Source organism: Rattus norvegicus, chromosome 1 (genome assembly GCF_021556685.1).
Source record: "Rattus norvegicus strain SHRSP/BbbUtx chromosome 1, alternate assembly SHRSP_T2T, whole genome shotgun sequence".
Lineage (NCBI taxonomy): Eukaryota > Metazoa > Chordata > Mammalia > Rodentia > Muridae > Rattus > Rattus norvegicus.
The window spans coordinates 90,084,026-90,106,850 of NC_141534.1; the positions used below are offsets into that span (position 1 = coordinate 90,084,026).

The 22,825-nt window shown below is 50.7% G+C and overlaps 1 protein-coding gene across 1 annotated transcript; it reads right to left on the bottom strand.

Annotated features, from left to right (window-relative positions):
- Window positions 1-1,209: 1,209 nt before the first annotated feature.
- Window positions 1,210-11,380, bottom strand: Gipr (gastric inhibitory polypeptide receptor). The gene is given in 15 exon segments (NM_012714.2): window positions 1,210-2,378; window positions 2,518-2,700; window positions 2,778-2,819; window positions 4,524-4,662; window positions 4,748-4,836; window positions 4,965-5,034; window positions 5,334-5,394; window positions 5,606-5,765; window positions 7,701-7,845; window positions 8,015-8,118; window positions 8,700-8,803; window positions 9,193-9,300; window positions 9,804-9,903; window positions 10,241-10,403; window positions 11,315-11,380. Coding segments are annotated over 13 exon segments (1,368 nt in total). The 5' UTR covers window positions 10,304-10,403; window positions 11,315-11,380; the 3' UTR covers window positions 1,210-2,378.
- Between the last annotated feature and the right edge of the window lie 11,445 nt (window positions 11,381-22,825).

Consider the following 22,825-nt stretch of genomic DNA (forward strand, 5'->3'; position numbering starts at 1 on the left):
AGAACCTAGGATCAGAGCCTCCCAATCCACAAGAGCTGCAGCCCTCCCTCTGCATTCTGGGAAGGGAGAGAAAGGGAGTTGGTCTCTTGCCAGGCAAGTGGGCGACAGTGCCATGGAGGAAGACAACGGCCACTCTGTGGTGACCTAAAGAGCAGCAGTCGGAGCTCAACGTGGCTGCTGGGCCTTCACAGCTTGTGTGTTTTCCATAGCCAAGACTACAGTGAGAGACCCCGTCTCAAAAAGCCCAAATAAGTAATAAAAAGTAAAATTGTAAGCTGTGCTGCCAGGCTGGTGGGCAATGTCAGTCCCTTCAGCTTCCCTGAAGCCCATTTACCTCGCCCAGGAACAGGGCTGGACTGAGCCTTCAGGTCACAGGCTCAGGCTATAGTCCCTGCCTCGTCTCCCTGAATCCTCCTCACCAGACATGGAGATTTTGATTGTCCTGGGCACTTGGCTGCCCGAATGGTGCTTTTATCTAGCTTTTTTTTTTTTCTTACTTGCATGTAACGGTGGTAGTGTGTATGTATGTGTGCATGTTCACATGTGAATGGGTACATGTGCACACATTTGTATGTATGGAGGCCCCCGGGTGACATGGGAAGTCTTCCTTGATCACTCCCCCATTATCCCCCCATATGTGGGCTATATGGGCCAGAGCTCTGGTCCCAAGACTGTCATGGCCAGCACTTTGCCCAGTGAGCCATCTCCCTTGTTCTGACAGAGTCTTATTATCTAGCCTCGGCTGGCCTCAGACTGGAGCAACACTCCTGCCCAGCTTCTTGAATGATGGGATTACAGGTGTGCATCACTACTTCCCGAACAAATTAATTGAGGGAAAGGTTAGGATCTCCCTGTAGCCCTAACTGGTCTGAAACTAGGCGAGTAAGTAAGGCTGGTTTTGAACATGCAGCAGCTCAGCCTCTGCCTTTGATTGCCTCCGAATAATCCTTTCTAGGGATAAAAGCCAAAGTGAAAGTCTTCAGACAAGTTGGGAGCCTAGTGACAGCTAATACAGTAGCCCGGTTAGGAATTGAACTAGGCTGGCTCCTGCTGCTCTGCTGTGTGAGACATAGTTCAGAGAGCCAACCTGTTCTGTCAGGATAAAGGACCAACCAATCCTCCCACCAAAGCCTCCCAACTGCTGGGGTTACAGTGCCACCCCTTGCCCAAGACTGACATTTCTGTTGCCTTCCAAAGAAGCAGGACGTTCACACACACAACTTTAATTTGTACATATGTCTTAGTTCTCAATAAAGGTTATCTTAGGGGAGGGTACAGTAGCAATGTGGTGTCCATGGTTTTTTGTGCCAACATATGGCTCCAAATGAGCCTCATTGATCTATGGCAGACTACCTCACACACACCCTAGTCATCTCCCTTTCTAGCCTAGCCTCCCACCCCATAAAGAAGCTTAATTTACTAGAGTCTCCACTCCAGAAGGCAAAGCCCTGAAGTGTTGAGTGCGGGGTCAGCTAGGAGACACATCTTTCTGGGAACCCTGGGGAAACACAGCACCCAGTACTGATAAAGGAGGCCTCTGTGTGTGTGTGTGTGTGTGTGTCTGTGTGTCCATCCATCCACAGGTGGACCAGTCACAATGAGGCTTCATCCCCAACCCTCTCTGGGAGGTGGGAAGATCTGGCTACCTCCACTGACCACAGGATCCTCTTGCTTGGCTGCCAGCTCTCACCACCTACAGCTCCAGGTCCTGCTGCTCATCTCTCACAGCCTGGCACAGGCAGAGCCTCCCACACCACAGAGCCTTTTGACTTTTGATTGCTCTCCTTTTGTCTTGACTGTCTCCTTTGATCCCTCTCCTGGGACCCCTCAGCAAATCCTTCCCACCTCTCTGTGGCCTCCATTCTGGTCCAGCCACCTGCATTCCTCTCACTGGGCTCCCAACTCACTGCCCCTAGTCCCTAGAACAGAGAGCCATGGAAACAGCCCAGGAGACACTGCTGCTAAAATCTGTGTGGGACTGGAGAGATGGAGTTGTGTTCACTTCATCTACATAAAGGCTGACAAGCATTCGGTCCCAGAGATCTTCTGTCCTCTGGCATATGCAAACACTGTATGCATGTGGTATCCATCCGTACACACAGGCAAAGCAATTGTACACGTAAAAGTAAAAATAAAATCTTCAGTGAGCCTGCGGTGAAATTCCAGTTTCTGCACCCCCTGCCCACTCCTTCCCCATCTGCAGGCCCTGGCTTTTTCCAGTGGGACCATGGAAGTCTTTCTCCATTCTTCCTGTTCCCAGGACCTTTTCCTGTGCTGTTCCGTCTGCCTGGAATCTTATCCTCCAACTCTTCAAGCTGTCTCCACTCTCCCAAACATGTCCCATCATGTCTTCGCAAGTGGCCTCCCAGTCGGTTGTCCTAGACACCAAAATTCTTTTCATAAACGATTTCCCAACAGATCTGTACACATGGGGACTTTGTCTTCCAGTTCCTTAAGGGGGCTGGTAAAGTAGGCTCTCAATACTTGCTAACTGTACAGACACAGGGGTCCCTTTACCTAGCAGTAACTTTCCAAGACCTCATCTCCAGGCACATGCAGCATCCCAGAGGGCAAGGCATTGCGGATGGCAGCTTCCTGGGGTGCAGAGCTCAAAGGCACCGCCCGGGGGGCCTGCCCCAGGTGCGGACGTGGACACTGTTCCTGAAGGCTGAGACGCAGACGGCGGATCTCCGACTGTACCTGCAACGCGGAGTGCTCAGGGTGTTGCCATTCCCAGCGTGGTCGCCAGGGGGCGCAGACGGGCCAGCCTCTCCTACCTCTTTGTTGATGAAGCAGTAGAGCACACTCACGAGGAAACCCTGCCAGAGGACGAACGAGATCAGATGGCTGCTGTGGACTCATTGTTTCCGGACCCAAAGTACTGTGGCTGTTAGCGCCCTGATCCTAGGTACTGAGGGCACCTACTTACTGGCTCCCAGCTCTCTGTAACGTTCCCCTGACCCCCAAAGGCTGAGAACAGGCGCTGGAAATTGAACGTCCTGAGTGTAGAAAGCAATTCGCTGCTTTCCACACTTGAGGCACGAAGTCTAACCACTCTGTGCCTCCCTTTCCTCGTCTGGAAAAATGAAGGCGGTGGTTGGGAGAATTGCAGTATTATTGTGTAAAAAGAGTGCTTAGGGGGCTGGGGATTTAGCTCAGTGGTAGAGCGCTTACCTAGGAAGCGCAAGGCCCTGGGTTCGGTCCCCAGCTCCGAAAAAAAGAACCCAAAAAAAAAAAAAAAAAAAAAGAGTGCTTAGCTGTGGTGGCGCATGCCTTTGATTCCAGCACTCTGGAGGCGGAGGAAGACAGTTCTCTATGAGTTGGTGTACACACTTGTACATATAAACTATGTCCATCCAGATCTGCATGGTGAGACTCAGGCTCAACAATAATAATTAGGGCTGGAGAGACGGCTCAGGGGTTAAGAGCACTGGCTGCTCTTCCCAGAGGTTCTGAGTTTAATTCTCAGCAACCACATGGTGGCTCACAACCATCTGTAATGGGATCTGATGCCCTCTGCTGGTGCGTCTGAAGACAATGACAGTGTACTCGTATTAAATAAATAAATCTTTAAAATTAATAATAACTAGTTAAATAATTATGAGGCTTGAGGTTTTCTCAGCATTGGAACACATGCTTAGCCAGCTGGAGACAGATTACAGGTATGAGCTTTAGTTGATGAATGGAGTCAACTATGAACATGGACTATTAAGATATTCCCAGAATTTTCTACAATCCCATTAATATTGAATTCAGTCACACATCTCCCCTTCCAGGAAAGGAAAAAGACAAAATTGGCGTTTGGGAAACTAACCCTCCTCTCTCATTTTTCTGTCCCTGTTGCTCAGCTCTTGCCTCTCGCCCCACTTGCTCTGAAGTTGCAGATACCCTCACCGCCCTCCATCACACTAGCTGCCCTCTGGCCTCAGGGACCCTCATTCTGGAACATTCCCCCACTTGTGTGACTGGCTGTTTACATAGGGTGTTTCCTCTGTCTCTCACAGAGTAGGGGCCGACCATTTGGCTCCTGGTTGTTGCGAGGTGTCCTTGTTTCCTTTAATGAACGCACAGTCTCACGGGGAACCCTGGTGCTATCCCCACTTTAGAGAGAAGACTCAGTTGGGTCCCGCAGGGTAGGCACTAGGAAAGGCAAGCACCGTCAGCATTGGTTGGCCTCCTCACATTTTGGAATTTCCTACGTCCTTAAATTCTGCACCTTGCGGGTAAAGGAAACCAGGAAGCTGGGAAGTACCAGCTCAGTTCATCCCACAGCACTTCCTCCTCGCCTGGAGGCAGTGCTGGGGAAGGCTGTGTGGTCCTCTACCACTATCCCCACCACTCTGCTCCTCACCCCCACAACTCAGAACAGTCTTAGGTAGTTTCCGCCCTGCGCATGCGTGATATAATCCCTGGGTGCACTCCAGTCAGTAGAGGCTGCTCCAGGGAATGATGATATCGCTGTGTCCGGATGGAGAGAAAAGTCTAAACTAGGAGGGTGGAGCCCCTGCACCCAGTCTGAGCACCTGGAAGGAACTTAAGAAGATTTCAAAGGCCAGTTTGGCAAAGCGCAGGGAGCCTTCAGCCTGTTCCTCGGTCACGGGAGCAAATACCACCTCGTGGACACCCAGCAGGGGCATCAGTGTCAGCGTGGAGCGAGCCAGCCTGGAAAGAGACGTTATCAGTGGTCCGCACGTCCCCTATTCCGGCCCTATCTGCTTCCCACATTGGGTCCTCAGCCTGCCCACACCTTAGTCGGTAGTCGGGACAGCGCATCTGTCGAGTCCTCAGCTTTGAAACAAGGATGCCAAGGATGCGGATAAAGATGAGGAAATTGATCTGTGAGGAGAGAGAAACTGAGCCAGAAGCCATTCAGTTCTGGGGTGGGACAGGGGGTTGGCGCTGTTCCACTTCCCCAGAATGAGGAATCCCTGAGCATAGCCTGGAGGAAGCGAGACTGGCCCTACCAAGATGGTTATTAGGATGGGGGTGCGAATGATCCACCAAATGGCTTTGACTTCGTTGCGCTCCCAGCACCTAGAGGAAGCAGGGTAGAACTGAGACGCGAAATGTCCCCACAAACCCCCAGTCACCCCTAATCAGGCAGAGTCCCTCACCAGCCCTGCCCACCCTCTCTAAGCCCCACCTACATTCATTTAAGTCCCACCCCATCCTGCTTTTCAGAAAGCCTCCTAATCCTCCCACTTTCCCAGCCCATCGTCCCTTTATACCCCACCCACATTCTCCACACCTTCACTTTTCCACCCTTCCCCGCCCCGCGTCCCACATAGCTCCGCCCTCAGCCCGGGCCCCGCCCTCCAGACCCTGCAACTCACTGCGTGTTCTCGTACAGGTACCTGACGATCACCCAGGGGATGACGAAAAGCGCGGGGGCCCCTGTGCAGACCCCGATCCCCGCCCCCCACCCCGCCGCAGCTGTCAGCGTGCACACGAGCCCCTTCCAGGCCCAAGACCCGCGGAATTCCTCAGCAAGGGCTTGGGAAGGAAGGAAACGTGGATGGGCTGGGAAGTGGGAAGTGGGGGAGCGGAAATTCGCTGGGCTGGGCGGAGGGGTGGGGTTGAGGGGTGTCACAGAGTCAGGGCTCACCCCAGCCAAGAAGCAGGTAGCAGCGGAAGTGGCCCTTTTCTGAGCGTCTCACAACCACCAGCAGATGGTGCAGATACACACCCTCCACCAGCAGCCAGGTGTAATTGGCTCCCACACAGTACTGGGTCAAGATCTGGGCTGTGCGGCAGGCAGCTAGGGCCTATGAAGCCATCAGACAAGGGTAGTCTCTTTGTTTTATTATTTATATGTATTCCTTCGTGTATGTGGTAGTAAGGCTTGAACCCAGGACTTCCTACTTTTTAGGCATGGTCTCTACCACTGAGCCACGCCCCCAGCCCCTCACTGGGGATTCTAGGCAGGGGCTCTACCACTGAATTACATTCCATTTCTCTTCTGTTTGAGTCAGGGTCTCAAAAACTTCTCCAGGCTGTTCTTGAACTTGCTCTGTAGCCCATGCAGGTTTTAATATGTCAGTAGTGCTCAGCTTTCCACCTAACTAGGACTATGGGACATCCTGACTAGACAGGGCTCATCTCCATCTCCTGCCCTCAAATTTTACTCTGAGTTTCCAGCAAATGGCTTATCTTACTTCACCTTATCCATTTTCACTTGAGGACTCTCCCACATTGACCCCTAAACAACTGGCATCTTCTATTCTGTTACCACGGGGAAGTACATAGAATGCCAGTACGCAGCCTTTGCCATACTAGCTCAGATTTAAAAACATTTTAGGTTTTGTAGGGTTTTTTTTTTTTTTTGGTTCTTTTTTTCGGAGCTGGGGACCGAACCCAGGGCCTTGCGCTTGCTAGGCAAGCGCTCTACCACTGAGCTAAATCCCCAACTCCCTGTAGGTTTGTTTTTTAAGACAGGGTTTTTCTGTGTAGCCCTGGCTGTCCTGGAACTCACTTTGTAGACCAGGCTGGCCTCAAACTCAGAGATCCACCTGTCTCTGCCTCTCAATTAAAGCCATGTACTGGGCCAGAGAGATGATTCAGAGGTTAAGAGCGCTGTCTGCTCTTCCACAGGTCCTGAGTTTAATTCCCAGCAACCACATGATGGCTCACAGCCATATAACCAGGCACACATGCAGGCAGAACATTATATGCATAATAAACAAACATACAAACAAACAAATCTTAAAAAAAAAAAAAAGCATGTACCACCCCTCCCAGTGACACTAGCTCTTAAGAACAACTCCTGCCTCAGCAGTTAAATGCACTGGCTGCTCTTACAGAGGATCCAGGACCACATTGCAGCTTACAATTGTCTGTAACTCCAGCTCCAGAGGATCTGATACCTTCTTCTGGCCTCTGAGGGAACCAGGCAAGTATGTGGAATACAGACAGACAGACAGACACTCACACACATGCAATACAAATTTAAAAAGCAAATGCTGGGTTTGGGGGTTTAGCTCAGTGGTAGAGCGCTTGCCTAGCAAGCGCAAGGCCCTGGGTTCGGTCCCCAGCTCCGGAAAAAAAAAAAGAAAAAGAAAAAGAAAAAGAAAAAAAAGAAAAAGTAAATGCCAAGCTATCTTCCCACAAGGGTGTGAAGGTCAGAGACCTTTTAGGAGTTCGCTACCATGTGGGTCCTGGGGTTGAATGCAAATCAGAAGTCTTGTAAGCCAATACTTTTAAGTACCGAGCCATCTTTTTTCCCCTCTATTTTATATAGAGAGGCACTTTGCCCGCCTGCACATCTGTGCACCACATGCAGGTCAGAAGAGAGCATCGGATCCCCTAGAACTGGAGTTACAGATGGTTGTGAGCTGCTGTGTGGGCGCTGAGAATCACTCCAGGGTCCTCTGCAAGAACAGCCAACGTTCTTACCACTGAGCCACCTCTTCAGCCCCAAGTGTCCTCCTCATCTATTACTCTATTCTATTACTGGTACTCTATTACTGAACTTCACCCCCCAAGACCCACCCCCTCCACACACACACACAATTATTATATAAAGGCCTCTGTTCAGAGCCCTGAGTTTCATCTCCCTGCCTCAAAGTACAAACTGATTCCTTCCAAATCCCTGTTGGTTTCTTCCTCCCATCCTGCCCCCACGTTCTCAGTATGTGGTGAGGAGGAAAAGTATGGAAATAAATGGGAAACTTCTTGGTCCCACCAGGAAGGAGATGGAGTACCTGGTTCCACAGGGTAGGGGTCTGGTTTCCCGTGTAGGGACCCAGTGGAGGCAGCAGCTGGTCTCGGGTGAGGATGGCCCCTGCTCGCAGCATGAAAGACGTGAACAGGTTCATGTGAATGTAATTACGAGTGCAGTGAAGCCGCCTGGGGGATATGAGAGACGAAAGGGGCTGGGAACCACTGGAGAGCTGTCCTTAGGCAGTCCAGAGTCTCTTGAAGCAGCTCCCCCAACCCCCATCCCTTGCCCTAGAACTACACCGTCTCGAACCCAGGCCCAGTCTCCACCACACCACGCAGAGCTGGCGGGTCGCACCTGAACAAACTTAAAATGAGTAGGGCTAGCAGCAGAGTGGCCAGGGACAGGGAGTAGCCGACTGTATACACGACCTGCAGGCGCTCCAAGATCAGCTTCTGGTCCTGGTAGAGACAAAGAAAGCAGAAGCCGAGACTTTCAGCTGGTCCAGAGGAGGGGCGGGGCTGCCCACCACCCCTCCCCTCACACCCGGGTCTCTTCAGGGAAAAATGTTCCTTCGCTCGGATCCGGCGCTGCAAATCGCCTGTTTTCTCCTTGAAACTCCACTTGTACTTCTTTAAGTGGTGTTAACTCCACCCTTCACCTCCAAGGCTGGATGGGCACATTCGCACACGCACCAGACATATTCTTTTGCTTTGTTTTTTTTCCGACGGGCTTTCTCTATACAGCCCTGGCTGTCGGGGAACTCACTCTGTAGACCAGGCTGACTTCAAACTCTGAGACCCATCAGCCTCTGCCTTCTTCCCAATGCTGGGACTAATGACGTGTGTTGCCACCACAGCCACCATTTCGTTGCCTGAGGTGGATTTTAATTACTTACAACCTAGAGTTCTATTCAGTACAAGGAGTGTCAGTTGGGCCTGCAACTTGCAATGGTTGTTTGTTTTGTTTTGTTTTGCTTTGCTTTGCTTTGTTTGTGACTCTCCCTAGACACCGTAGCCCGAATCCCTCTCTCCCCCCTCACCTGAAAGGCCCCATTCTTCTCTGGATTCTCACATTGAGTGTGGTCTCTCCAAGATCCCCATTGGCCATCACTACCACACTGGCGGAAGACGAAGCCTGCAGCCACTATGGGAACATAAGGGGTGGTGTGGGGTGCGGGGAGGTGGTGTCAGAGACCGAGTCGGGAGGATTGCCATGAGCTCAAAGCCAGCCTGGACCCCTAAGTTGGTTCAACAGGTAAAAGCGCTGGCAGCCAAGCCCAGAGACCCGAGTTTGATCCCCGAGACCCATGTGATGAGAGGATTCCTGTAAACTGACCTCTGATCGCCACACCCCTGCCATAGCTTGTTCATCCACACATACATGAGATAAATAAAGACAGGATAAGTAAATCATGTGACAGCCCAGGGGATTGGGAGACACCTGGCTTCACAGACAGGGTCAGCGGGCAGATAGAAGCAGGAGGGGCTAGGTGAGGGTGGAGTGCGGGATGAGGGGTGCGGGGAGCTCCTCACCCTGGCGGTACCAGGGCAGATACCAGGGGCAGGACACCCGGGCAGTGGTGTTGGCAGCCGTGTAGTTCCAGCAGGCATACATATCGAAGGAACCATTACAGGCCAGGCCTAAGGGAGAAGGAAACCGAGCCTGAGGATGAAGGAGAGGAGCGGTCTAGTTTTTCATTCTTCCACACCTCGAGGTTGCACTACCTCCTTACTGGCCACAAGCTCCTCCCACCAGACTTCGAGACCCCACCCATTCATCCTCCTAGTCCCACTCCAGGCTCCTCCTCCCAAGTGAATGCCAAATCCTGATTATTCTCATCTAGAAAGCTTATCAAGTTCCATTCCAGAACCCGCTCCCATTGCGGGTCAGGTCCCTCCCACGGCTCCTCCCACCCCCGTCTACCTTCCATGTTCTTCGGTCTTCAGAACTTTTTTTTTTCTTTTTTTTTTTTTCCTTTTTCTTTTTTTCGGAGCTGGGGACCGAACCCAGGGCCTTGCGCTTGCTAGGCAAGCGCTCTACCACTGAGTTAAATCCCCAACCCCCGGTCTTCAGAACTTAATTCGGGTCCTTACAGTCTACCCGAGCTAAGCCCCACTCACATCTCCCAGCCCTCCAGTCACACCTGAGGGAGGTTCTGTGGCCTCCAAGGTGTTTTGGCATTCCCAGCCGTAACGCTCCCAGCGCTGGTACAGCTCTCCCGTCGTCTGCCCCTCAGAATCTGTCTAAGAGACGAAAGAAGGGACCTCCAAGGTAACCTCCCAGGCAGCAAGCTCGGTTGGGAAGGGCCAGAAGAACCCTTAGAGATTTAGAGGGGCTGTCCAATTTTTTTACACTGGAGTCCTGGGTGGCTTAGAAACCTCTTAGATGGTATTGGGGTGCCTAGAAAACCGCCCAAAGGAAGGGGTGGCCTGTCCCCACCCGGAGGACTTGTGAGGGGGAAATGTGTGAAGAGAAACTACCTGTTTATACAGGGCGGGAGCGGACATCCTTAAAACTCTCCCTGATGTAGGGGAAGGCTTAAAACCATCCCAGAGCGCCTGTATCTCTCTAGGTCCTCACCTCCGCCCTCTGGAGTGACAATCCCCAGAGCCACAGCAGCAGAAGCAACAGCCGCAGGGGCATCCTTGAAAGGTGATTGGAGACTCTGGCCACTCGAGGCAGTTGGGCTGGAGGGTCCCCGGGCAGAACCAACTCTTGAGCTTCAGCCCAAGTCAGTGCTCACCTGCCAGAAGCACATGGTGTCCGAGGCCACGCCCCCTATTTCCGCACATGAGGATTCGGGGCGGGGCAGGACTAGGCGTGGCCTCCAGTAGATAAGTGAGGCTGGGATCAGCTAAGCGATTCCCAGGCCCTCCTAAGTGTTGCTGAGGCAGCCAAGGTGGAAGGGAGGGGTGTTTGCTGAGGGGACTGTTACCCTAGAGCTGTGACGGGCAGAAGCGTCAGTGTCACCGAGAAGCTAGCCCAAAGAGACTCTTGGGAACCTGGGACCTTCTTAGAGAGGAGGGAATAGAAACCGTCAGTCAATCCTTGATGGGAACTTAAACTGATCATTCGAGTTCGCATCCTCCCAGCTCTAAGTTAGATAGGAAGCCAATCTTCTAAAATTTCCCTGGGCTTCAGAAGTCAGAGGGGCAGTGCTCTCCCAACATCTAAATATTTAGGGACCAGAGATACTAGACCCTAGGTTTCTGATTGTCGGACGTTAGATGCTCTGAAAATCCTTCTAACCCCAACTATCATCCCCGCCCAGATAATGTGAATGCAGGGTTTCAGGAGGGAATCTCAGAGCTACAGAAAAGAAAAGGAAAAAGAAAATATATTTAAAAAAAATCCCGGACCCAGAATTATAGGAATAAGAGCAGAAGGACTCAGGGACAATGAGACACAAGCAAGAGCTCGGAGACTAAAAGGGAGGCACAAAAAGAGAAAAAGATAAAAATGTGTCTTGGAGACAGTGGAAACGAATAGGGGAGAGAAAAAGGACGGGAAAAGAGTAGAAATAAGCCCATTTAGAGATTAAGAGAGGTGAAGAGATGACAGGGCAGAGAGGCAGAAAGAGACAAAGATAGAGACAGAGAGACAGAGTCAAGGGAGAGATAGGCCCAGGGCAGGGCTTTGATGGAGACCCCTTACCTGTACCGAGTCCTGCTCGCAATCTCCACTGAAACAGCTGCCCTGCCTCGCCTGCCAGAGAGCTCTGGAAGAGGTGACAGGCGCTGGCAGCCTGGGGTGTTGGGAGGAGGCGGGGCCAGGGCGGAACAGAGAACAGGAGGGGGGAGCTCTGGGGAAGAGTGGGAACTGTGGAGCAGGCACGTTTATCACAGCCACTCTGTGTCACGTAGAGGGAGCAGCCACACAGTTATGGTCCCCCCTCCCCCAGGCCACAAAACACATTATGCTATCCAGCCACTTACACTGCCTCTCACGCTGCCTCACACAGGATCTCAAGCGCTAAGCAAGAGAGCGTCAGACACTCACAGAGTGAGACTCCGTGAGTAACAAATTCATTCATAGCTATACAACTGGGACCATGCTGAGAGAGCCAGTCCTTCACCCACAGCTTCCCAATCACCGGCAGGGACACGCGGCTGTGTGCCCGGGGATGTGGACACACTTCACATACATGCAAACACGGCCCATAGTCCTAATACCACTGTCTTTCTGTTATCGTTGGTTGGTGTATGTACATGTGTGTACATGTACGTGTGTGCGTGCGTGTAAGGACCGGAGGACAACTTCTCGTGTGATTCTTGAGTGCCGTCTACTTCTTTGGTTTGGTCTTTCAAGCAAGAGTTTTCTGTGTACTCTGTCTGTCCTGGAACTCACTGTATAAACCTGACTGCCCTTGAATGCAGAGATCTGCCTCCCCAGCACTGGGATTACAAGTGCACACTACTCGGCTTAACTAGCTGCATAACAAGCACTTTACCAAGTGAACCGTTGCTCCAATCTCTGACTTGCCTTTCTTTGTTTTAATTGTACGTGTGTGAATGGTTTTTTGCATGCATGGAGGCCTGTGCACACATTCATGCAGTACCTGAGGAGGCCAGTAGAGGGCACTGGATCCCCTGGAACTGGAGGTACCCATGGTTGTGAGCTTCCCCATGGGTGCTGAGAACTGAATCCTGGGTCCTCCTGAAGTGCTCTTTTTTTTTTTTAAGAATTTAATTCTTTTTTTAAAGATTTTATTTATTTTATTTATATGAGTATACTATAGGTATCTTCATACATACCAGAAGAGGGCATCAGATTTATTACAGATGGTTGTGAGCCACCATGTGGTTGCTGGGATTTGAACTCAGGACCTCTGGAAGAGCAGTCAGTGCTCTTAACCGCTGAGCCATCTCTCCAGCTCCTGAAGTGCTCTTAATTGCCATTTCTCCAGCCCTATTTCCTCTGTGGTTTTTTTTTTTGTTGTTGTTGGTTTTGTTTTGTTTTTTAACAAAACAGAGTCACACTCTATAACCGAGGTAGGCTCCAAGCTTGGATCCTTCTGCCTCGGCTTTCTCAGTGCTAAGCTTCAGATTTCAATTGCACAGGCACATGAGGTGACCACATCTGGCTCCACGTTTGGCAGCACTGTCAGTGGTGCACACACCCACTCTCGATAGCAACTGCTCTGTGTCCCTCAGGAGGACTGGACATATGGAGCAGGGCTTCAGTGAGTGTCCAGGACATAAATGTGCCTGACTGTGAGGCAATACAGACGACCATTCATTCCTCTCACAGCCCAAGCTGAAACACACACAGGTGACAGGCAGCCACATCCGAAAACACTGTTCCTTGTGAAATACATCGCAGTCTCCCAGAGTCTATAGCATGTCTAACAACATAAACTCCTCAGAAGGCATCAAAATGTACGCTCTCTCATTGTCACATCCAGCTCTGTCTGGGCAGACAACCATACCATGTTCTGTCTACACTCACAAACCACATTCTACATAGATTCCAGGGATGGAGTTTAGGTCTTCAGGATTGACAGTAGACACCTTTAACCACTGAACTACCTGGTCCGTTAATATCTCCATTTGGCCCAGGCTAGCCTTGAACTCATCACCCTATTTTGGTGTTGGAATAGAACCCTGGTTCTTGCACATGGTAGGCAAGCACTCTAAAGGTGCACCATTCTCCCAGCCCCTCACTGGGGAATTCTAGGCAGGAGCTCTACCAATGAACCATGTTGTCAGCTTCTCACTGGGAGGATTCTTCCTGCCTCACTTCCCAAAAGCTTAGCTTATACCTGGGGGTCACCACTCCCAGCTTAAGTGTGTTTCATGTGTGACCCTTCCCAACCCCACAGCCAGTCACACAGTCACCTGTCCACACTGCAAATCCCACTGTCACACATTAACATTCAGTCTTGAAATGGTCCCATTGTCACAGGAACCTTTACATCGCCCACATTTTCATAACCTCTCCTTCCGGGATCTTCCTTCACCCTAGCTATAGGGAACATCTGTCCGTGGAATGTAGGATGGGGAAGTTTGGAGCCCAGTCTGAGAACCCAGTGTCTCCTGCTCAATACAGCACAGGCTGTTTGCTTGCTCCCATGGGACCTGTGTGATAAGTAGGCCAGAGGCGAGCCTGCCCATTTTGCAGAGGACAAGCTGAGGCCCAGAGGCCCAGGAAGGGCAGGGAGTGGCCTGAGGTCCACACCAGAAGCAGGGAGCAGAGAGAATGGGGGAGGCGGGGTGAGGGTCCTTACCGCCTGGCCCCTGGGGACCTCTCTGCTCTCTGCTCCACATTCCTGGCGCCCTGTGGATCCTGGGAAAGTATCTGTGCCTGAAGTGGAGCTGAGATTGAAGAGCAGCACCTCATGGACGGCTGCGGTTGGATTCTGCAGGCTTCAGGAGGGCATGAAGGTCACTGGACTGGAGAGGGAGAAAGGGGATGGGACTGGGGTGCTAAGAGGGTAGGAAAAGGACTGGAGATCCAGAGAAATAAAAAGGGGAGAGAAGCCAGGCAATGGTAGCACACGCCTTGGATCCCAGCACTCAAGAGGCAGAGGCAGGTGGATCTCTGTGAGTCTGAGGCTAGCCTGGTCTACAGAGAGGATTCCAGAACAGCCAGGGCTACACAGAAGCCTTGTCTGGAAAAACAAAACAAATCACACACACACACACACACACACACACACACACACACAGAGAGAGAGAGAGAGAGAGAGAGAGAGAGAGAGGAGGAGGAGGAGGAGGAGGAGGAGGAAGGAGGAGGAGGAAGAGGAAGAAAAGGAGGAAGTAGGGGGAGGAGGAGGAAGAGGAAAAGGAGGAAGAGGAAAAGGAGGAAGAGGAGGAAAGATGGAGGACAGAAAGGGAAGAGTGAGTGCAGACTCAGGCCTGTCATCCCAACACTGGGGAAGGTTAAGGTAGGAAGATCCCGAGATTGGGGCTATCCTGGGCTCCATAGTGAAGCAGTTTTAGAGAGAGGTGAAGAGAGAAAGGATGGAAGAAGGGAAGGGGAAGGAAGGGAAGGGGGAGGGGAGGAAGGGGGAAGGGAGGAAGATAGAGGTGAGAGAGGGTGAGCCTGAACGATGGGAGGCGGGGAAGGGGATACAAAGCTCTGTCCCCTCCTTGAATTCTAGAGACAGATGAAGGTTTCCAGGGCAGGAGAGCCCTTTTCTTCTGTGGTGACACCCAGGCTCCTGCCCATCAGCCCTTACCCATGACCTTGTAAGTAACACAAAGGAAACTCACTGAATCACAAGAAAGAAACCCGCAGCAATATGAAAGCAAAGAGAGAATGCGCCAAGAAAGAACAGGATGGCGGGGAGCAAGAGGCGGTGGGTACGATCCAGATACATAATGTGAACATGCATATATGTACACACGCATCTGTGAAGATGTCTCCGGGTAACTCAGTGTGTATAATTCATATATGCTAATCGAAAGCTTCGAAGGGGGCCTGCCAGGTGGCTCCGTGAGTAAGGGTGCCTGCCAACGACGCTCCACTCATACACAGCGGCACATAGGCACACACGCATACATACATATACATGTATATTCAAGTTTAAAAGAGGCACCCTTGCCCCCTCCCTGTCGTGGTCCACTCTAGGTGAACACAGGGCAGGCATGTAGGACAGACAAGAAGACAGAAGAAGAGAGGTCACAGTCTAGGCCCCTGACTGGCTCCTGGCCTCTGTCTAGGGTCCTTGGCAGTCTCTGGAGAACGGCATTGAAGAAGTAGCCTGGAGCCTCCCTGGCTACTGAGCTACTCCCAGGCTGCACCATGCTGCAGCCCACCCTTCACCCACCCGGGAGACTCAGCCCCTGACAGCACTCTGGCTGCTTTTCCAGAATACTTGGCTCATCCGGTCTCTAAATATAGCCTGTCTCTCCCCAGCCGCCAGCCTATCTTCTCTCCGTGGAGTCTCCCCACTCCTCTCGACTTAAGTGCTTGCGCACTCTCTCTCCTCCCTCTCTCTTCTTTACCCCCTCTCCTCCAAATCTCTCCTGTCTAGCCGAGCATGGCAGAGTGTTAATCCCAGCACTCGGAGGCAGAGGCTAGTGGAGCCCCGTGAGTTCGAGGCCAGCCTGGATTGCACAGCAGGTTACAAGTCGGGGAGGGAGACATAGTGAGAACCTATCAGGAGGACCAAGCAAACAAAACCACCAAATCTCTCCTTTCCTCCTTTTCTCTAACCCCACACTCAGTGTTTCTGTCTTAGGTACTTTTCCTTCCCTTCTGTCTTGTTCAGCTTCTCAGGTCTCTCTCTCTCTCTCTCTCTCTCTCTCTCTCTCTCTCTCTCTCTATCAGCCTCCCTCTTCTTTTGGGCCAGTCTCTTTTCCCTTGTTTTATTGTATTTATTGCTACTATTACTGTTGCTGTCAATACTATTTTGGTGCTGGAATGGGAACCCTGGTTCTTGTGCATGGTAGGCAAGCACTCTTAACAGTGCACAGCTACCCCAGCCCCTTGCTGGGGGATTCCAGACTGGGGCTCTACCACTGAGCCACACCCCCAGCCCCTCACTGGGGGATTCTAGGCAGGGGCTCTACCACTGAGCCACGCCCCCAGCCCCTCACTGGAAGATTCTAGGTGGGGGCTCTACCACTGAGCCACGCCCCCAGCCCCTCACTGGGGGATTCTAGGTGGGGGCTCTACCACTGAGCCACGCCCCCAGCCCCTCCCTGGGGGATTCTAGGCAGGGGCTCTATCACTGAGCCACGCCCCCAGCCCCTCACTGGAGGATTCTAGGCAGGGGCTCTACCACTGAGCCACGCCCCCAGTCCCTCACTGGGGGATTCTAGGCAGGAGCTCTACCACTGAGCCACGCCCCCAGCCCCTCACTGGGGGATTCTAGGCGGGGGCTCTATCACTGAGCCACACCCCCAGCCCCTCACTGGGGGATTCTAGGCGGGGGCTCTACCACTGAGCCACGCCCCCAGCCCCTCACTGGGGGATTCCAAGCAAGGACTCTCCAGATAAGCTTCAACTCTTGCCTTCTCCCCCAACACACATCTAGCCCAAACTGACCTCAAAACCACCTCATTCCTCAGTCCCCCCCCCCAGTACAAGATTACAGACATGAGCTATCACACACAACTCATTGTCTGTTTTTATTTTTTTTAAAAGATTTATTCATTTATTATATATAAGTACACTGTAGTGTCTTCAGATACACCAGAAGAGGGCATCAGATCTCTTTACAGATGGTTGTGAGCCACCATGTGGTTGCTGGGATTTGAACTCAGGACCTCTGGAAGAGCAGTCAGTGTCTTAACTGCTGAGCCATCTCTCCAGCCCCCATTGTCTGTTTTTAAATTTGCTTCATTTAATTTTGCATCCTGGGAATGAAGCCCAGGGTCCCATGAATGCTAGCAAGCTCTCTACTACTGAGCTCCACCCCAGACCTAGTCTCATCTTCTAATCTCCCTTTTTCCCTCTCTCCTTTCCTGGCTTCTCTCCATTGTTCCTGGTCCTGGCTTCCCTGGTTCTTATCTTCTGCCCTCTGGCCCAGCGCAGTAACCAGACAATGTCCCAACTTTGGAAGTCATAGAAAAGGAGAGCTGGAAAAAACTGTGTCTTCTCCCATGGGGCTGCCCAGCCAAGCAAAGCTAGAGGGTTCAGGCAAGAGCCTGGGGCGCTGGCAGATGGTACAGAAGAAATGAGGCAGAGAGAGATGGGGAGAGGAGATGCCCCATGGGGCCTGGGGCCAGAGATGGGAGAGAGAGAGAGAGAGAGAGAGAGAGAGAGAGAGAGAGAGAGAGAGAGAGAGAGAACACCAAGGCTTGAAGGATAGAGACCTAGTGGCAAACAGAGCTAGTAATAAGGTGCACAGAGACGCCTCAGGGAAGCACAACCCCTAACCTGAGGGAACAGAGAGACAAAGCCTCCAAGAGAGGAAATTGGAGCCAGAAAAGCAGGCTCACAGACAGAGGGAAGGGGGAGGTAGCCTGCACACACAGCACACATGGGATCCACGGAAGGAATCTCAGCCAGGGAAAGATGGAAGGGAGCTAGAAGGGGCCTAGAGAGACAGACAATAATATAGGCAGAGCTCTGGGATGTGGCTCAGTGGGTAGCGCAAGCTTGCCTAGCATGGACGACGCTCTGGGGTCGCTCCTCCGTCACCCCGTAAACCAGATGTGGTGTGCACGCCTGTAATCCCAACACCAGGAGGGTGGAGATAGGAGGGTCAGAAGTTCAAGGTCATCTTTGGCTGCACAGAGAGTTTGAAGACAGCCTGGCCTTTACCAGACCCAGCCTCAAGAAAAAAAAAATTGATGGTTTGAGTGAGTTTCAAAGAGACAGGAAACCTGGGGAAATGGGGACTAGGCAAGACAGCAATAGGATACCTGACTTAATGACAGTACCTAGAGAGAGAGGCAGGGAGAGACAGACTCCAGAATGAAAAGACTGTATCCACTGCCCCAAAGACAAAATCAGAGGGAGATCAAGCAGATGCAGTTGGCTCTCCTCAGCCACTTCCGGTCCTGGGGGGTGCCGGTCTCCATAGCGACCGACCCAGATCCCCAAGGCAAATATTGTCCAGGCTAGAAGCAACCGTAGGGCTGTGTTGACATAATGTCGCACTGGGTGGGGTGGGGGCTCTAGAGGCCAGGATGGAGGGCAGAAGAGCGACTCTCAGCTGGGGCTCTGTAGACAGTGCCAGCCTTCCTCCACCTCCGAATGCAAACTTCCCTTCACCCCACGTCAGTGGCCGAGTCCAACTACGGGGGTCCCCGACTGCCCCCTGGTGGTTGTAGATTGGGTTGGGTGGTCCTTACTAAGCAAGGAAGGTAAAAGAAAGCCCGGGCTGAGGGGGTAGCCCAGAAAGAGCCTCAGGAAAGTTCAGGCAGGAGGATTTGTAATGGAGATCTATAATCCCCATATTTTAGATGAAGTTGAGGCCCAGAGAGAGAAAGCAACTCGCCCCAGGAAACATAGCTCATATTCAAAGCGCCCTTTATGGCGAGTTTCAAAGTGTGATTTCCAGACTGTAGGACAGAGCTTGCTCACTTGGAGGAGAGAGAGAGAGAGAGAGAGAGAGAGAGAGAGAGAGAGAGAGAGAGGGAGGGAGGGAGGGAGGGAGGGAGGGAGGGAGGGAGGGAGAGAGAAGAGAAGAGAAGAGAAGAGAAGAGAAGAGAAGAGAAGAGAAGAGAAGAGAAGAGAAGAGAAGAGAAGAGAAGAGGAGAGAAGAGAGAGGAGAGAAAAGAGAGGAGAGTGTGTGGGGGGGGGGGCTGGAGAGATGGCTCAGTGGTTAAGAGCACTGATTGCTCTTCCAGAAGTCCTGAGTTCAATTCCCAGTAAACTATCTGTAATGAGATCTGATGCCCTCTTTCTGGTGTCTGAAGACAACTACAGTGTACTTCTACATAATAAAAATAAATAAATAAATAAATAAATAAATAAATAAATAAATGCAAGGCCCTGGGTTCGGTCCCCAGCTCCGAAAAAAAGAACCAAAATAAATAAATAAATAAACAAACAAACAAATAAATCTTGAGAGAGAGAGAGAGAGAGAGAGAGAGAGAGAGAGAGAGAGAGAGACCCTCCCCTGCCCCTGCCTGTCTTCAAGGCCCTTGACATCTTCCTGTGAAAGCACTCAGAAGAGAACAAACTCCATTAGCTGTACCCAGAGGCAGCATACAGAACACTTCACACCCAAATGCCCATTCAAACTGCTCTCCTCTTCTGGGAAGTGGGCGCCCAACTCAAGCCAGCATGGGGCTCACGTGGGCCCTATTTGAGTCTGGTCCCTGCTCTGGGGCTAGGAGCCATTTTGGGTCAAGGATTGAGTATGACATCGTTGTATGTCATCTCCCTCTCTCTGCCAAAAACCCACCAGCCTCAATCCTGTGCCTCTCTTCATCCTCTATGCCCTGGATTTGCTCACTTCCCCCCACAACATGAAGCCCAGGATTGGAACCCTCCTGGGCTCCCACAGTACTCTGGGGCACCCTTCCAAGAGGATTATATTCCTTAGAGCAGACTATAGGTATTCTCTCTCTCTTTTTTTTTTTTTTCTTCAGAGCTGAGGACCGAACCCAGGGCCTTGTGCTTGCTAGGCAAGCGCTCTACCACTGAGCTAAATCCCCAACCCCTATAGGTATTCTCATACTCATGTTCCGTTCTGTTTTGCTGTTGTTGTCTTTAAAGTTTTTATTGAATTTATATTTAACTGGTTGTCAGTTAGTTGGTTAGTTAATTAGTTAGTTAGTTAGCTATTGGTTTTCTTTTTTTTTTTAAATTCATTTATTATATATGAGTACACTGTAGCTGTCTTCATATAGACCAGAAGAGGGCATCAGATCTCTTTACAGATGGTTGTGAACCACCATGTGGTTGCTGGGAATTGAACTCAGGACCTCTGGAAGAGCAGTCAGTGCTCTTAACCACTGAGCCATCTCTCCAGCCCGCTATTGGTTTTCTGAGACAGGGTTTCTCTATGTAGCCCTGGCCTCTGTCTCCAAAGTGCGGGGATTAAAGGCGTGGGCCACCACTGGCTTATTTTTAACCCTAATCCTGTGTGCACGATGTGAGTGCATGAACCCCAAAAGTCCAAAGGTGTGGGATCCTTATGGAGTTAGGTACCTAATATGGATGCTGGGAGTTAAACTCAGGTCCTCTGGGAGAGCAGCAAGTGCTCTTAACCACTGAGCCATCTCTGTAGGTCCCGGTATGGCTTCTTTCGCCCTCCTCGGCTCCATCCATACCTGCCTTCTGGTTGCTGAAGACTAAGCCAAACCCTACCTTAGGACCTTTTATTTTTATTTTTTTTTCTTTTTTTCGGAGCTGGGGACCAAACCCAGGGCCTTGCGCTTGCTAGGCAAGCGCTCTACCACTGAGCTAAATCCCCAACCCTTATTTTTATTTTTTATCATTTTATTTTTCCTGCCCAGAAATCATTCAGCTCTTGGCATAAACACCACTTCTTCTTCTTCTTCTTCTTCTTCTTCTTCTTCTTCTTCTTCTTCTTCTTCTTCTTCTTCTTCTTCTTCTTCTTCTTCTTCTTCTTCCTCTTCTTCTTCTTCTTCTAAAGATTTATTATATATTATATAATAAATTATTATATAAATAAATTATTTATTATATATATACACTGTAGCTGTCTTCAGACACCTTCAGAAGAGGGCATCAGATCCCACTACAGATGGCTGAGAGCCACCATGTGCTTGCTGGGATTTGAACTCAGGACCTCTGGAAGAACAGTCAGTGCCCTTAACCACTGAGCCTTCTCTCCAGCTCCTTCTCCTTTTTAATTAATTAAAAAGTTTTAATGTAAGAGAGCTCTGTCTGCATGTACACCTACATTCCAGAAGAGGGCATCAGATCCCTTTATAGATAGTCCTGTCCATTATGTGATTGCTGGGAATTGAACTGAGGACCTCTGGAAAAGGAGGCAATGTTCTTAACCACTGAGCCATCTCTCCAGCCCTAAATGTTTCCCTTTTGTCCTTTGTAGCTTATTGCTTTCTTGGGAGAGATTGTCTTGGTGCCATGGATTCTAAGTGGGCCTTACCCTGGGGTCCTAGTTACCTTTTTAGCACTTACCAGGACCAGAAAGTGTTGTATTAGCTCTGTGCTGCTTCTTCGAGGTGTAAAATGGTGATGAACATCAGTGAGCGTTTGGAATGTAGGAACTGTGTGTGGTGGTTTACAACCTCCACGGTAATCAAGATGCCTGAGAGCAAACTCTGAGACTAACTTGAACACCATGGAGACTCCAATACCTAGGATGGGAGCTCTGCTTATAGTGAGAAGGCTAGGCTGACTCCATGACAGGCTTCTAATTGGCAGTTAAAGAAATGAGGCCTAAATCTCTGTTTCCCAGAACTGGGCAAGTCCAGGCCTCAGAACCTGCTCCATCACCTGACCTGAGGCAAGCACAATGGGTCAGTAGCAGTTTCCAGGTTTCCTCGGCTACTTCCTCAGTAACAGTTTCCAGACCTCTCCAGCAGGTTTCCAGTCCTCACACCCTGGTAATGGAATGTCTGGAGAGATGGACCCAAAAGATTAACATAGAGGCCACCTACCCCAGAATTCCCTAACGTGCTTTAAAATCAGGCCTGCGAGCACACTTGGTTTTCTCTCTGTTCTGGTAATGGGAGACCCCAGCATGCTGGACTACTGGAGAATAAAACACTTTGCGTTTATGTACTATCTGAGTCCACAATATCATTTTTCAGTGAATCATAGACCCTCACAATACTAAGTACTAAGGACACTGTGTGTGTGTGGTGTATGTGTGTGTGTGTGTGTGTGTGTGTGTATGCATGATGTGCATGTGTGTGAGCATACATGTATGCATGTGTGCATGGTGTGCATGTGTGTATGAGCATGCATGTGTGTGCACGTGTGTATATGTATGTATTGGTGCATGTGTGTGTACATGTGTATCCATGTATGCATGGTGTGCGTGTGCATGCGCATATGTGTGTATGGCATTCTTGTGTGCATGTGTGTTTGTATGTGTGTCTGTTCCTGGGAATCAAACCCAGGGGATCAAACATGCAAACCAGACACTCTACCATGGAGTCTTTCCCCTAGGCCCTCACTAGGAGACTCTAGGCTGTTACTGTATGAATGACTCATGCCTCCAGACCTCAGTTTGTAGAGGCAATCTGTCTCTTTCTTTCCTTCTTTCTCCTCCTCCTCCTCTTCCTCCTCCTCTTCCTCCTCCTCTTCTTCCTCCTCTTTTTCCTCCTTCTTCTTCTTCTGGTGTCTCTGTGTAGCCCTGGCTGCTGTCATGGAACTCACTCTGTAGACCAGGCTGGCCTTGAAGTCAGAGATCGATCTGCTTCTACGTCATCTCTTTAAGTAGCCCAGATCATCACTGAACTCATTCTCAGGAAGCATGTTACATGAGGAAAGGAGACTGGCATGACTGTGAACCTTCCTTCCATGATGCAGAAACTGTGGCTTGGGCTCACACAACCAGAGCATAGTGGACACAGACCCCAAACATGAATAAATCCAGTTCCAAAAGCTTCCTGTGTGTTCAGAGGTAAATCTTCTGTTGACAGCCTCACTCCTCCCACCCATAAAACATGGTCTGGGCTCTGCAGTAAAGGAGCTTGCTGCTAAGCCTGGTGACCTGAGTTCAATCCCCAGAGCCCACATGGTGGAAGGAAAGATCTGCCTCCTACAATTGTCATACCATGCTAAGAACTCATGTGCTTCTGTATGTCTGCACCCACAAAT